Source organism: Sinocyclocheilus grahami, unplaced genomic scaffold (genome assembly GCF_001515645.1).
Source record: "Sinocyclocheilus grahami isolate Dianchi unplaced genomic scaffold, SAMN03320097.WGS_v1.1 scaffold25.1, whole genome shotgun sequence".
Classification (NCBI taxonomy): domain Eukaryota; kingdom Metazoa; phylum Chordata; class Actinopteri; order Cypriniformes; family Cyprinidae; genus Sinocyclocheilus; species Sinocyclocheilus grahami.
Window position 1 is genome coordinate 4,478,347 of NW_015505204.1, and position 15,746 is coordinate 4,494,092.

At 38.8% G+C, this 15,746-nt stretch overlaps 1 protein-coding gene across 2 annotated transcripts in view; it reads left to right on the forward strand.

The window, feature by feature from the left end:
• The window catches only part of grin2ab (glutamate receptor, ionotropic, N-methyl D-aspartate 2A, b), a 107,525-nt gene that overhangs the window by 72,997 nt on the left and 18,782 nt on the right, over positions 1-15,746 (forward strand). For both annotated transcript variants that reach the window (XM_016249655.1, XM_016249649.1), the window contains one exon: positions 6,991-7,586. In XM_016249655.1, the coding sequence (XP_016105141.1) occupies positions 6,991-7,586 (596 nt within the window). The remainder of the gene's footprint in view (positions 1-6,990; positions 7,587-15,746) is intronic.

Consider the following 15,746-nt stretch of genomic DNA (forward strand, 5'->3'; position numbering starts at 1 on the left):
ATGACAGCTTTGCACACTCTTGGCATTCTGTCAGTCTCATGAGGTATTCACCTGGTTTTCCAACAATCTTGAAGGAGTTTTCTGAGATGTTGAGTACTTGTTGGCTGCTTTTCCTTCGGGTGATTGTGAAGGCCAGGTCATCTGATGCAGCTCTCCATCACTCTCCTTCTTGGGCAAATAGCTCTCACATAACCTAGAGGTACATTTGGGGTCATTGTCCGGTTGGAAAACAAATGATGGGATGGCATGTCACTACAAAATGCTGTGGTAGCCATGCTTTTTGAATCACATGGACTATTTTAACAATGTCCTCACTACCTTTCTGTGCCTTGAACTTCGTAGTTGCATTGCTGTATATGCAGGGTCAGAGAGCTCTCGGATTTCATCAAAAATATCATAATCTGTGTGCCAAAGATTAACCAAGGTTTTACGGGTTTAGAACGGCATGAGGGTGAGTAATTAATGAAAGCATTTTAATTTTTAGGTAAACTATCCCTTTAAGAAGGCAAGAAATGTCACAAAATAACTCTTGACAAGGCTTGCCCGTGAATCTGATGAGAGAATGCCATGTGTGCCAAGCTGTCATTAAAGGGGTCATATGATGCGATTTCAAGTTAGTGTTGAAGACACTTTTATTAGATTTTTTTTGAACATTAAAGCATGTCAACATATTCTGTTACACCAAATACACAAAATAATGATCTTTAAAAAAAGCATCATATGACCCCTTTAAGACTCGTCCACGCCCTCCTAAAACACCTCGTTTAAACACGCCCCCACATGTCTGTCACTGTGTGGGAAAATTTGCATAACCCCGCCCAAATGTATACGCAAAGAAAGAAGGGTTAACTTTGATTCTCGCTGTAGTATTGTTGTTGCCGTCGCCACCATGTCATGGAGACGCTGTGTGTTTCGTTGTGAAAGCTAAACTACTTTGTTTGGTCTTCCAAAAAAGGGAACACAACTAGAAATCAGTGGTTAAGTTGTATTTACAACACTGTTCCAGAACAGTTCAAACCAAATATTCAGATGTTTGCAACGTATTTACGGAGGACGAGGACTGTTTCCTGGGAGAGTAGCCTACAATGCTGGTGAATTCAGTTCCCCTGTTTCCCCTTCGGCGCGCATGCTGACCCTATACAGTCTATGATGCTGACAAATAATGCTGACTTACAGTCTGTAAGTACGTTTTCATATTTAAAGGATTTGCCACTGATGATTCAAATGTGAGTTTTGAGCAGTGTAGAGTAGTGCTTGTTGTTTGTCGTTTCTCCGATCACAGATGCAGACAGGGTTTTATGTTTACGCGGCGCGATGCAACGCAATGCGTAAAAAGACCGTATAAGTCATTATAATCCGTAATTATGTCCCCACTGGATGCAACAAATGCCTCGTTTATAATGGGTTTGAATGTTTTTGTCTCATCATGCCGGGGCACGGCATCACAGTATGGTAAGGGGTGTAACATTTCCGTCACATGCTTGAGGAATTTGGCCAATCACAACGCACTGGATAGCTGGCCAATCACAGCACACCTTGCTTTTCAGACCGATTAGCTTTGTAAAAATCGAAGAAATAATAATGTACAGTATGTGGAAAAGAATGTGTTTCATTTCATTACACCAAATACACAAAATAATGTTATTTTTTAGCAATGTCATATGACCCCTTTAAAGCTAAATGCAGCTACTTTGGACAATCTAAAATATAAAACATATTCTGGGTTGTTTAAAACTTTTTTTTGTTTACTACATAATTTCATTCATGTTCTTTCATAGCTTGGATGTCTTCTTTATTAATGTACAATGTTAAAAATAATAAAAAATAAAGAAAAACCACTAAAGAAGAAGGTGCGTCCAAACTTTTGACTGGTTGTGTATATGTAATGCCGGGTTCACACTGCACGATTTTCAAAGTCGTTGGATCACCGTTGATTTCACACTGCACGACTATCTGGGGTAGCATTGACTGGGACTGCATGACTTTATAATAGGAAGAATCACTGACGATGCTGTCTGGTGAAACTACGATTCACAACCAAATGCACGTGATAAGGAAATAATGCAAGATCACACTGATATTGTGGTCCGTAACTCCTCGCCGAACTTCCCGCTGCCCTGTATCTTGCTCTCTCAATGGCTGTAGATCATCGCCAATGTTTTTTCAGTCAGAACTCATTTCTAAAAGTGAAAGTGACGTAACATGTGGCCAAGTGTGGTGACCCATACTCGGAATTAGTGCTCTGCATTTACCCATCCAAAGTGCACACACACAGCAGTGAACACACACAAACCGTGAACACACACCCGGAGCAGGGGCAGCCATTTATGCTGCGGCGCCCGGGGAGCAGTTGGGGGTTCGGTGCCTTGCTCAAGGGCACCTCAGGCGTGGCATTGAAGGTGGGAGAGAGCGCTGTACATTCACTCCCCCCACCTACAATCCCTGCCGGTACGAGACTCGAACCCACAACCTTTGGGTTATGAGTCCGACTCTCTAACCATTAGGCCACGACTTCCCCACAGCAATCGACACAGCAATCGATTTTGAATCGATCACAGGTCCAGATATTTAGCATGTCAAATATTTTGCAGGCTTTGGCGACTCTGAGATTACATCTTTGATAATTCACGCTGTGTGATTGTCACTTGCGTGAACGAGCACAGATTTGCCTCCGATTTCGGGCATTTGTCTGTGATTTCACAAAACCTGTCGGCGAGTGTAAATCAGGGCTAAAATCGTGCAGTGTGAACTCGTCATAAGCCCCACCCCATCTGAACTTTAGACAAAATGGCAATGCAACTAATTCAGATACTTAGGTTAGTGTACATGATTCGAAATCATTGTTCTCAGTGGGTTTCTTGAAGTGGTAGAGGTGAAAATTAAATATTTGTTGGCAAGAGTCCCGGTCGGTGGCTGTAGCATAAGTGGCAAGGTCAAGGATTGTCGTCGGCACCATGTACAAGAAATCATGTTCAGGTCAGTCCGGTTTTCTATTACTATCACAGATGTTATCAACAGAACAGTACACTTGACTGCAAAAGCTTCATGTACCTCTGTGTACCTGGACTTTGCAAGGGTCTGTTTCTGACTGATGGATCCCTTGGCTCTAATATATCTTTTATGAAGGTAAGTTGAAGCCCGGGGCTCACAGGAACTGGCTGGATGGTGCTGGCGGTCAGCGTACAAAAGCTGATCCTTACTGAGTGTCCTTTCTTGATCTGATCTAAGAGGTCAATGGTGGAACAACGCCCAGTGGTGAAGGCAGAGACAGGTCATCTAGCAGAATGCCTGAGGTACCACTTTCATGCCAAGGAGGAAGTACTGTCCAAATCGCTCCTATCCTTCATGACTGAGCTCTTCAGTGATCATCAGAGCAGGGGATGCTAAAGGGTTGAACATGCTCAACCAAAAAAGGTTCTGTTGTTGGCTCTAACTTGGAGATAATTGGCTGAGTACTGTCTAAATTAATAAACATCATGGACTGTCTTTTATTCTCTCCAAAATCATGCCAGCTGAAATGAGTTGGTCATTCCTGACTACAGCTGTAATAGCTATGTTCTATTGTAAAATATTTTAGAATATGATGTAATGGCAAAACTGAATTTTCAGCAGCCAGAAGTGGAAACATGGCCTGTTTTTTCAAGGATTCTTTTGTGAATAGAAACATAAAGGACAACATTTATTTGAAGTAGAAGTCTTTTGTAACATGTCATTATTAAATGTCTTTAATTGACCGTTATTCAGCAAAAAGAATTCATCAGAAGTATTAATTTATTTACAAACAAACAACAACAACAAAATACTAAACCCAAACTTTTGTAGAATGGTAGTGTAAGTGCCTCAAAATGGAGTATGGCATTTGTATACATTAATAATAAAATTCTGGCAACTATTGATTAGTCTATGAATATTTTAATGCCAATACATCATATTTACGTTCCATACTATTTTTTTCTGAAAAATAAAATCAATCATTCACTGCAAGTGAATTTGAGCATCACAAAATTATAATGTAAAGAATGAAAATGGAGATTTTTTGAGATTTGCTAATTTTACATTTAACAGGGTTATTAAATTATTATTTCTTTCAAATATTTCCTTTTGCCTTTGTCATCATAAAACACTCATTGTAAATGTAAAAAATAATGAACATTTACAATCTCCCGCTTTGATGAAGTGAGAACAGCAGGCATTTTCCACCAAAAAAATGGGATTGCTTTGGGACATATAGAATACATTCAGAAAGATTTATTCCAAATGTCTTTAGTGCCAGAGTAGCTCATTACTCTCTAATGTGTTTAAGCGTCTGTATTTAAAAAAAATATGACCGTAGGACAGCAAACTCCCAAGCGTTGTATTCTGACTCATAATGCTAACAACCATCATAAACAAATCAAATAATCTTTGATAAACTGTATTTTGGAAATACAAATATGAATGAGCATTTTAACTTTTTTTTTTTTGTTTAGGGCTAATCAGTATGTGTGGATGGTAAGCATCAGTAAGTATGTGTGGATAATCAGGATAATCTCTGGAGTCTGTCCATATCATTTGAGATTATTTCAAAAGATCCATGCAGATGTTAAATTATTGATGTGATTTTTCCTTCTATTTTTAAATTTGCATGACATTCCAAAGCTGGAATACAAAAAGTGAAACAAAAAGCATAAAAAATTTAAACTGGACAGTGTTGCAATGATTATACTGTATCTTCGTACTGGCAATCAAAAAAATTATTTCATTAAGCAACATTCATATGCAGCATTATCAAGAAAATGACAGCTCCAAGGTCAGGATGTGTGGACAAATGGGTGAGAAGATTGAAGAAGTGCTTTAATGGAAGGATATTTCCACGCTCCGACCCTCTCTGATTAAAGCAATTTCCCGGCACACACATCTTTTGTGTGTTTGTTTGTGTGTGCATCTACCTGCAAACCTTCAGCTCTGCAGCTAAATCCTAACCCTCTTCACATGCTTATCAACCTCCTGCCAAACTGGAAAACCTCTCAGCACCTCAAGTACCAAAAAATAAAATATATGTGTGAGTCTGTATGATTAATTTTTGAAACCTGGTCTGAGAGTGGTTATTTTTGATTAGATGCACTGTATGTGTGCGCACATGTACATGGCTATATATGTACAGTACATGCACCTTGGCTTATATCCGTTGACACCTGAGATTTGTGTGGGCCTTCGTGTATATGTGAGCGCACCCGAGCCGTGTGCATACCTCTAATCCAGTTTCATCCTAGAGCCTCTTAAACGCTGAAGTGCTGCATTCACAGTGCAAAAGGGACCATCCAAAACATTGTGCAGCCACTACATTTGCATTGATTTATTAACTCCTCAATATATCTGGGACACAGTTTTAATGTCTCTTGAATTGTTTGTGTGATATATTTTTAGAATGTGACATAACTGGTTTATGTGAAGTGTGGTGCTCGCTCAGTTTTGGATCAGTGGAGATGTATTGCTTTGTGACTCAGTTACGAGCTGAAGATTAAATTTTCTCAGTAGGTTCAGTTACAGTGAAGTACAGTTTGAGGAGCATACATTTACCTCATGTAAATTCAATTGCCTTTGGCCTCTTTATTTTATTCTGCTCAAAGTATGGTGCTAATCCTCGGCGAATACCTCCTCCTTACCTGTTTATTTGCGTATCACTGTTTGCTTAAGCTCAGTATTTTAAATCTGTCACAGCACCGTGGTGGACAGATCAGCGCCTGTGTGTTTGCACAGCGCGTGAACCATGATATTCATAAGCTCCATTGTCGCTCGTTTATGTGTTTGTGTATTCTGAGATATCAAGCTGTCACCGCACAAGGATGCAGTCATTATTCTTAACTCAGTCAGTGACTCCAGTGTGACAGTGTGCAGCAATTTCTGTCTTTCTCCCTTCTCCTGGATTCAACGACTCACTGTTTGCTCCTGATGCCTGCCCTTCTCTCTCTTGCTTGTTTCTGTTCCCTCTATAGACCTTTTCACACTTTCACGTTCGCAAAGTTGAAGCCTTCAGTAGTAGGGTAAAGGAACTTCTGCTTTATCAGTGGCAGTGAGAAACAGCCTTTCCACCATTTTCAAATATTTCTCAGGGGTGACGAAACAAAATGATTTCATGTTCTACGGCTGGATAAAAGCAGTTATTTTATGGTTTAATGCAGGAGTACCTAATGTAACGCACTTAAAAATCTATGAATATCATTGCATTAGACACAAAATATCAAAGTACAGTGCCATCTCTTATGTTCACTAAGGCTGGATTTCAGATAAATTTCAGATAAAGGCATATTTTTAGCCCCAACCAAATGAGCTTGAATGCATAATGACCAAATGTATACAACAAGATAGACTGCAGATGTGATTTTAGATTTGGATGCAGTGTACATAGCAAAGATGGAAACATTGCTGTGTGTGCAACTACATTACGTTTGAAGTACAAAGGAAAATAATGTGCTGCAACAGCATCAGTGAAATGTAAGAAGTAACATTAGTTTTTAAAACGTCTCTTTGGACTTGAGTTGGCTGCATGAAATCCTCCTGAGAGTCACCTGAATAGTGTACAACTCATCGTTTTTCTTCATGGACCGTAACAATCTGTCTGAGAATCACCTCGCTATTTATTTTTTCAGATACTGTTGTACATTTAAAATGGAAGCTAACACTAGCAGAAAGGTACCATGTGAAGCTAAGGAAACGGTTTAAAATGTTGAGGTTTTATTGTTCCAGTTCAGCTAAGATAGTTTAGTTGATTTATCCGAACTGACGACTGTCCATTGGCAAGAATGCAGGTGGAAGTACAGTTACCCAACTATCAGAGTCGGATGTGACAACACATGGTTTGTATTTCCCCGCATTTCTTTATCTAACTTTCATTTTCTGTCTTCCCTCCTACTCATGTTTCCCTTTCTCCTTTTCTCTTCCACCACCTGTTCTTTCTGGCTCTCCCTCCCTCTTGCTCTCTCTCTATCTCTTTTTTTTTTTTTTTTATAGGATGCCAATTCTTCATTTTTCCAGTTTGGGGCCTCCCTCCAGCAGGAGGCGCTGTTGATGCTTTCTATAATGGAGGAGTACGACTGGCACATCTTCTCGGTGGTCACCACCAAGTTCCCAGGTTTCCAGGAGTTCATAGCCACCGTCCGCGTCACAGTGGACCACAGCTTCATTCGTTGGGACCTTCAGAGCGTAGTGACGCTGGATGGCGTCGGCGAACCTGAGGACCGAGCCCACGTGCAGCTTAAACGCATCCAGTCACCTGTCATCCTCCTCTACTGCTCCAAAGACGAAGCGGCGTTGGTTATGGAGGAAGCCCGTTCGCTAGGGCTCACCGGGGCTGGCTTTGTGTGGATTGTTCCTGGTCTGACGACAGGAAATCTCGAACAAATCCCGGAAGCCTTTCCGACGGGGATGATATCAGTGGCGTATGATGAATGGGATTATCCCCTGGAGACGCGTGTGCAGGACGCTGTGGGAATTATCAGTTCTGCAGCCGCTGCCATGTTCAGAGAGGAAGGTCGGATACCTGACGGAACGGCTAGCTGCTACGGCCAATCAGAGAAGCCGGAGGTGCCGGCAAGTGCTCTGCGCAGGTAAGCACGGATTGCTTACGGTTGCATGCTTGAAAATCTATTTGAAATATAATGAAATGGATGAACATACACAAATACAGAGCTAACCCAAGGCAAATCCTTTCATATTTACTGTGCAATGGTAGTTATACTTTGAGAAAGAGAGATTACATCAACGTTAACATGATAAAGCACAATCTTTTTCAAATTCTGTAATCTCAACATACTTATGTAGATGCTTCATGCTGTGTCTTTTGGCTTGCCTTTCTGTACTACAGCTTGGCCACCTACTACTTTGGGCAAGCAGTTCCTTTTACAAGCCTCAAACTCACTGGCTAACAGTACTCTTTCTTGTAACTCAATCCAGCAAAGTGGCTAACATGGGTTTCCAGAGTGCATTATTCCACTCTGCAATAGGTGCACTTAGAAATGAGAATAGTACTTAAAGAAATGAGTGGACTAAAAAAAGCTGTTTTATTGTATGCAAGTGACCCTTTCATTGTAGCCGTCATGTTGAGATAACTTTGAATGAGTTGTAAAGAAAAATTTCCAGAGAACAATTTTTCAACTTGTGCACCGGTCAGTCTGTTATCTGGATGCTTTTTAGAGCTTTTGGGGCCAGAAGAGAAGCTAAAGCCATCATATTGGTTATTTCGGGAGACAAATCAAGACAGGCAACACACCAAGGGGTCAAGGTTTGGCTGGTTAGCATGGTCCAGTTAGCCCCTGATTGACTTGTAAACAATTGTGTCCGGAACTGTGTGGCTGCGAGCAAAGATGGCAGCATTCAAATTGCATACTTCCAAGAAGACTGCGCAACTGGCATTGAAACGAATGCTAACGGACAGCTTTCTCCAGGCATTACAGACCTCCACGCACTACAAGACACAAATTCAGCACCCTTCGCAAGGCACAAATTCATGCACATGCTAACCCATAGTAAGTCCATTCTTGACAAGATGTCAGCAAACAATGTGGAGGAAGGTCTTGCAATTTGCGATCTGCAAAGAATGGGTAAAAAGAGCCTAACAATGTGGACGAGACAGTGGTTGAGCAGACGTGGGCAGTAGCTAGCTGCCACTTTGATGTTTTTTGTTGTTTTTGGTTTCCCACTGCTTCGCCCTCCTTTTACGCTTTTTCCCCTGGAAATCTCATTGGCGGTTTGACATTGCTGCTTGGAGATGCACAAATGCAAATATTTGACCGTTCGACTAGATTTCAAACAAGTTCGCGAGTGTCACAAGTGCGCACACTATGCATGCATACATGTAGTATATGTAGTATCCATGAAGCTCTGGGGCTCAGAGCATAAAAGTGTGACAAGCAAGTCCTTGTAGTGTGCGCTCAACTTAAGAGCCAGCAAAACATTAAGGCATTCTGAGTTTTTTTTTTATTGACCTTTAAGTATTAAAATGGAAAAAATGCTAATATATTAAAATAATCTATCTTTAATCTAAATGATCTAAATTGCTAAAACATAAACAATCAATAACCATTATATCAATAACTAAAAACTATTTACTTTTTATTGAAGAACATAGTTCTTGCAACTTGTGGAATCACAAAATCAGTCATGGTTCATTGCTGCAATATATCACTTTCTTTTAATAAAAATAAGCAGCTTTGTTATAATTACAGCAGAAATTTTGTAAATATTTCAGCCTATTTTGGGGAATGGGGGGGGGGGGGGGGGTACCATTCACCACAAATGTGTTTTCCTTCTGCAAACTGATTACATTTAACATAATTAAAAATTCTCTAGCAATTGTTAAAGCTTCTGTAGCAATCAAGCGCTCCATGCACCATCCAGCCAATTAGATTAGATTATTCTTCCACTTTGGACAGCACATGTAACATACTGTACATTTATTTTCTGCAGCCAGTTGTGAACGAAATGATGGATAATTCTATTAGTATGTGTAGCGTGAGATAAAGTCCAGTGCGTTAGGTATCTTATGTTCATAAAGGTTGAGAACCACTACCCTAATCTAGATATTGTAAAACTGTGTAACTTATATTACATAAGTATGAAATGATTCAATATTTACTTAATTCATCCTGTGGGTCCCTGAAATGTCTGAAATTAAGTTTTTCCTGAATATCTTAAATTGTATAACAAAAGTCTTAATTATAATTATAAGAGGTCTTAAAAGGGTCATATGATGCAATTTCAAATTTTCCTTTATCTTTGGAGTGTTACAAGCTGTTCGTGCATAGATAAGATGACTAAAGTCTCAAATCCAAAGAGATATTCTTTATAAAAGTTAAGACTTATCCACACCCTCCTAAAACGCTTCATTCAAACACGCTCCTACAGTGTGTGGGAAGATTTGCATAACACCGCCCAAATGTTCACGCAAAGAAAGAAGGTGTAACTTTGATTCTCGCTGTAGTATTGCTGTTGTTGCTGCCGCCACCATGTTGTGGCGACACTGTGTGTTTCGTTGTGAAAGCGAAACTACTTTGTTTGGCCTTCCAAAAGAGGACGATATCCGCTTCATCATGCCTAGAGCTGATCTGTGCTGGTCGTTGAGAAAATACATCAACTTTGCGCTGTGAATCGCCGGATCGGCTTTCACCGTGGATGAAGAGGAGTCCAGCCCGGGGTCCAGACCGCTCCTTCGTCAAAACTGCCGGCCACTCTAGCCCGCTGGCCTCTGCTCAGTCTAGGCCCGCGTGTGTGACGCTGTGTGTTTCGTTGTGAAAGCGAAACTACTTTGTTTGGCCTTCCAAAAGAGGACGATATCCGCTTCATCATGCCTAGAGCTGATCTGTGCTGGTCGTTGAGAAAATACATCAACTTTGCGCTGTGAATCGCCGGATCGGCTTTCACCGTGGATGAAGAGGAGTCCAGCCCGGGGTCCAGACCGCTCCTTCGTCAAAACTGCCGGCCACTCTAGCCCGCTGGCCTCTGCTCAGTCTAGGCCACCGTGTGTGACGCTGTGTGTTTCGTTGTGAAAGCGAAACTACTTTGTTTGGCCTTCCAAAAGAGGACACGACTAGAAATCAGTGGTTAAGTTGTATTTACAACACTGTTCCAGAACAGTTCAACCCAAATATTCAGATGTGTGCAGCGCATTTTATGGAGGACTGTTTCCTGAACCTGCAGAATAGCCTGTGCACAAAGGCCGTTTCTATAAGTGGGACAGTTCCAACTTTGCAAGGACAGTCTGGCGCTTCTGACTCACAGCCTGTAAGTACGTTTTATATATTTAAAGAATTTGCCACTAACGATTCAATCGCGAGTTTTGAGCAGTGCAGAGTAGCACTTGTTTGTCGTTTCTTCGATCACAAATGCAGACATGGTTTTATGTTTATGCTTGAGGTATTCAGCCAATCACAACGCACTGGATAGCTGGCCAATCAGCATACACCTCGCTTTTCAGAACTATGAGCTTTGTAAAAATTGACACGTTTCAGAAAGACGGGGCATAGAGGAGTAACAATAATGTACATTGTGGAAAATAATGTTTTTTGAACCTTAAACCGCATAAACACATTTCATTACACCAAATACACAACATAATGTTCTTTTTAGCAACATCATATGACCCCTTTAAATTTGGGGTATTAAAAAACAGAAATTGTGATTCATATGAAACTTCAAAAGACTTTGACGTAATTGAATGTGAATGCTACATGTACAAACGCAGCACTGCGGATGCTGATTCTACAGGCTTGTGGTTCCACAGCAGTTCAAAATCAATGAATACTATACATTTATGCCATTTGATTGCTTATGATCTACTTTTGATAAACTGTGACTGTGAAACTATGAGAGTGCATATTTTATTTTTGTCATCTTTTTGAATGAGCGGCTGGGAATAGTAAATCATAGACATTTTAAAACAAAAGTCCTAGTTTATTTCAGGCTTGTTTGAAATGAAAAGGTAAGAAAAGACCAATAACCATTTTTAATACATTTGGTGGATATAGATTTTACTAGTGTCAGCACAATAATCTGTTTATTACCTTTCATTATTATCTTTATCAGCAAACTTCAATATCGGTTGACCTCTAATTCATATAGTATGTATTGATATATTGATACATAAACAAATTTCAGTACATCAGTATATACTGAATATGTTTTGAGTATTTTAAACTTGCAGTAACTTGCTGAATGTGTTTAATTAAGTAAGTAAAAGAAAATTAAATTGATTCATTTGTTTTGAAATTGTGTTGATTTGTTCTATTTGGACAAACTGTATTGATTTTATTTGGGCAAAGGTCTTGAATTTAATTTTAAAAACCCTGCAGATACCCTTTATTTACTCAGCTTACTAAGCAGTGACAAACAAGGAGTTTTTTTCAGGCAACACATTTTCTTGCTCCATTTGAGAAGTGCTGGATATTTAAAGAAGCACAAAGATTGCTATTTTGGATCCCATTTAATTCCTCCTGCCCAATTCCTTTTATATCTCAATGATTGGATTGGTTTTCAGTTCCGTTCTGAGCTGCGAGGGCAACCTTGTGATGTCTACATCGGCCAGGAAGACGTCCGTATCGCACAGGGTAGTCGGAAACGAAATCTACTGTTAGTTTAGATTGCGAAGGCACTTGCTGTGGCTGTTTTTTTCAGAATGCACAGTTATCAGGAGTTGCCATGGGTTACCATCAGTAGCTGTTTGCAGCGTTGGTATCCGTCTGCTCCGAGTAGGTGTTCCTTTTGATCTCTCCCTCGTTGCTAAGGCTGTCTGTATCTGGGACACTGCAGACTCTTCAATGTGGGAACGTTTTGTATGACGCCACCATCCACAGAGCAGATTTAACCTTCGAAATGCCTCCAAGAAAGATGTGTTGTGATACTTGTAATAGCAAAGTACACAAATATAGTATAGTGTGAGCAGCAGAATTTATGTAACACAGAATGATCATAAAAGAGAATTATGGTGTTGTAATCAGAAATGTTGGTGTGATGTTCTGTAAGATGTCAGTGAAATTTGGAGAGTATAAAACAGTTGACTGTCTTAAGGCTGTCATACATATACGTATAGACAAACCAAAAATACTGCATCTGAGTAGCAGGTGTAGTTCTGGCTTTTGTCCTTCTGTCTGCCCAAAGGCTAAACCCCGTTTCTGACAAATTTACTGTTCGTGTTGTCTTAATTAAGACTGTTACTCCCCTCCCGCGCACACGCATATGTATACATACAGCTGTCCTTGAACGATTACACCAGCAATTAGTCCCTATATAACAGACTGTCATATTGTTAAAAGAAATATGCTGATATAGATGCTTTGGTCAGTACAGATTAGTCTGAACTTGCAGTATATTTAAGCAATATAACATAAGCAAGTAAGTGTTGTTGTTCTGAATATCTGAGCATATATTATAAAAGTTTGATTGGTGAAGCAGCATTTCAACTTTTCTAGTAACAGTAAAAAGTGGACCCCCCCCCCGATTCATTCTGGAATGAAATGCTTTGAGTGAATCATTGAATCATTCATTCAAGCGATTTATTTCAAACCACTGATTCATCTAGCAGTGACGCAAGTGGCAGTTTTTATATGTGAATTATTGAATCTTTCACTGAATCAAATTTTTTTTTTTAAGAATAACTCTCACTAGTAAATCAAAAATTAAGCACCTCTACTGTGTTGATTGGAATAGGGTTGTCATGATACCAACATTTCAATATTGGAAGGGAAAAAAAATAAACACATTTATTAATGCATTTTATTCTGCATGTACAAAATGATTGGTGAATGAGACCTAATGAGTTTGTATGATGGTGACTCTTAAGGTAACTTGTTCCATATATGAGAAGCCTTAACATCATAATGATCTGGAAAATATCATGTGAAGACACAAGATATACAGTGAAAATTATTTCTCTCTTCTTGTACATAACATATTTCATATGACAAAATAAAAAAATGAAGTCATTGTCAGTAATGATGAAGCTCTATTTTAATTTATTTAAATAATAATGTTCAATAATTACAAAACATTCTCAAGTTATTTTTATATATTTTGTTAATTTTCGAATTAACGTATATGTAACATTAAGTGCAATTTTTTTTGTTCATATTAATATTGTTGTTATTGGCCATATTTTCCGAATCTAATATCGGTCGACCTCTTCCCATTATTATTATTACATGATCTGAAGATCCCCATTTTTGTGAGGGTTATGAATTTTTGAATGTGATGTATTGGATTTAACTATAGCAATTTATTTTTAAAAAAATGTTTTTTTTTTATATCTGACAAGGGTTGCAAGGTCCGTATAAGTATAGAGACAGAAGTTGTTACATCACAACTCTTTTTGTTGCCATTTGTTCTTTTTTTATAATCAGATATGGGCTCATATGCATGTTTTTGTGTAGTTTTGCACATCATTAATCAAAACAGCAGTCCCTGTTATTTTCTGCATCACTAGTTGTTAAGGTTAACTTTAGTTAGTTGGAGAATTCTGTAAGTTCTGCCTGTGTTTGTGTTTATCTGACTGTTGTTGTGAGCCCAACACAAACCTGCTGTATCTGCTCAAGCGCAAACCCAACAGCTCCTTTCATGAGCACCTCCTGCAACATTATCACCTTTACACAGAAGACGCTGCCACGAGGCTGACAAGCGCTTGAGTGATTTCACAGCCTAAGGCAAAAGTGTCTGCCTTTTGTTTTGCCAGAGTTGTGGCAACTCCTTTACTCCAAATTATGCACAGTCTGACACATTAACTGTTAATGGCATCGATTATCATCTGCTCATCTAGAGCGCTGCTGTTTGGTTTAGTGTTTTCCCCCTCACTCAGTTAAATGCAGTCACATGTACTGTATTTCTCACTGTACAGATTTAAAGTCGGCTTCATCTGGGGGTATTTTCAACGCTTGATATACTTTTTAAACATTAAACACCTTAGCGGTGCGAGCCCTGTATTACGGGAACATGAATCTGTTTTCCATCAGACATTTTCCTCTGTGCTTACTGTCCTTTGATTCTGGCCTTGTTTACTTGCCTCGCTTGTAGGCAAGGCAGGATCTCTGAAAATCGATTCTGAAGCATTATGCTGTAGCTTTCCCTCGTTGTTGACCTCCTATTTATTGTCTTTCAGCGCACAAAACAACATAATAACTGCTGGGCCAGTTCTTATTGGTTGCACTGGATATGTCAGCCCGGGAATTATTACTGACAAACCTGTGTTTACTTACATAGTCCATCTTAGCGAAATGTCATTTAAAGGTCTCTGATATTCAGTTAATAAGTCTGCATTTTTTTGTTTATGATCTGACAAATTCTTAGTTTTACTTTATAGTCATTTAATAGAAAACTTTACTTTAATAATGTAAGAAATTTCTTAACTCTTATGTAAATGCTCTTCCATCTTGTGTCTATTGATGTTCAACATTTCGGCATTTATTAATAGACTGGATATGCTGGGGTGTTCTGAGAGTTTTAACACATGTGGTTGCTAAGGTATTCATAGTGACATATAGGTGGTTTATATTCCTAGTACGTGATTGGCCTGTCATGATTATTACATAAAAACATGATTACGATTTTTTCGATAATCACAAATGTCGTGTGCTTTAAATGTAAAAGGACGAACATGCATTGTGAACATAGAGTGCTCAAGTATTACTTATTAATTTGCTTATATTAATTGTTATAGCAAATTCTATTTCTTTTTTTATGTTATCATGCAAAGTCAATGAAATGCCATGAAACAGAAGAGATAAAACTACTTATGGGGATGAGATAATGAAGAATATGAAAAGACTATATGAAAAAATTATGTATGAAGAAATTTCATGAAAAGACTATTATGAAATCTATACAGAAATGTAAAGGTCTTCTTTCATGTGAAATGAAGGCTCATGGGGTTAATCGGCCTTAAAATTATTTGTGAATGAAATTGGGACAGAATTTATTACTATTGCATAATAAAAATAAATATTACTATAATTTTCAGGTTGGCTGCCCCCCCCCCCCCCCCCCCAAAAAAAAAGAAAATAAAAAAACTGACTATAGAATATATGTTATTTGTGTTATATGTTTGTGTTAGAGATTTTATTTTATTTTATATTTTATTGTATTTTTATTTTATTTTATTCTCATGTGCAATATTTGTATTACAAAGCCTTATTTATTGTTCAAGGGTTCCAATTTCTATGTAAATATGAAATGACTTACATTTCCTCTGAAAAAAATTATATATTGCAATAAGTTGTCCCGATGAG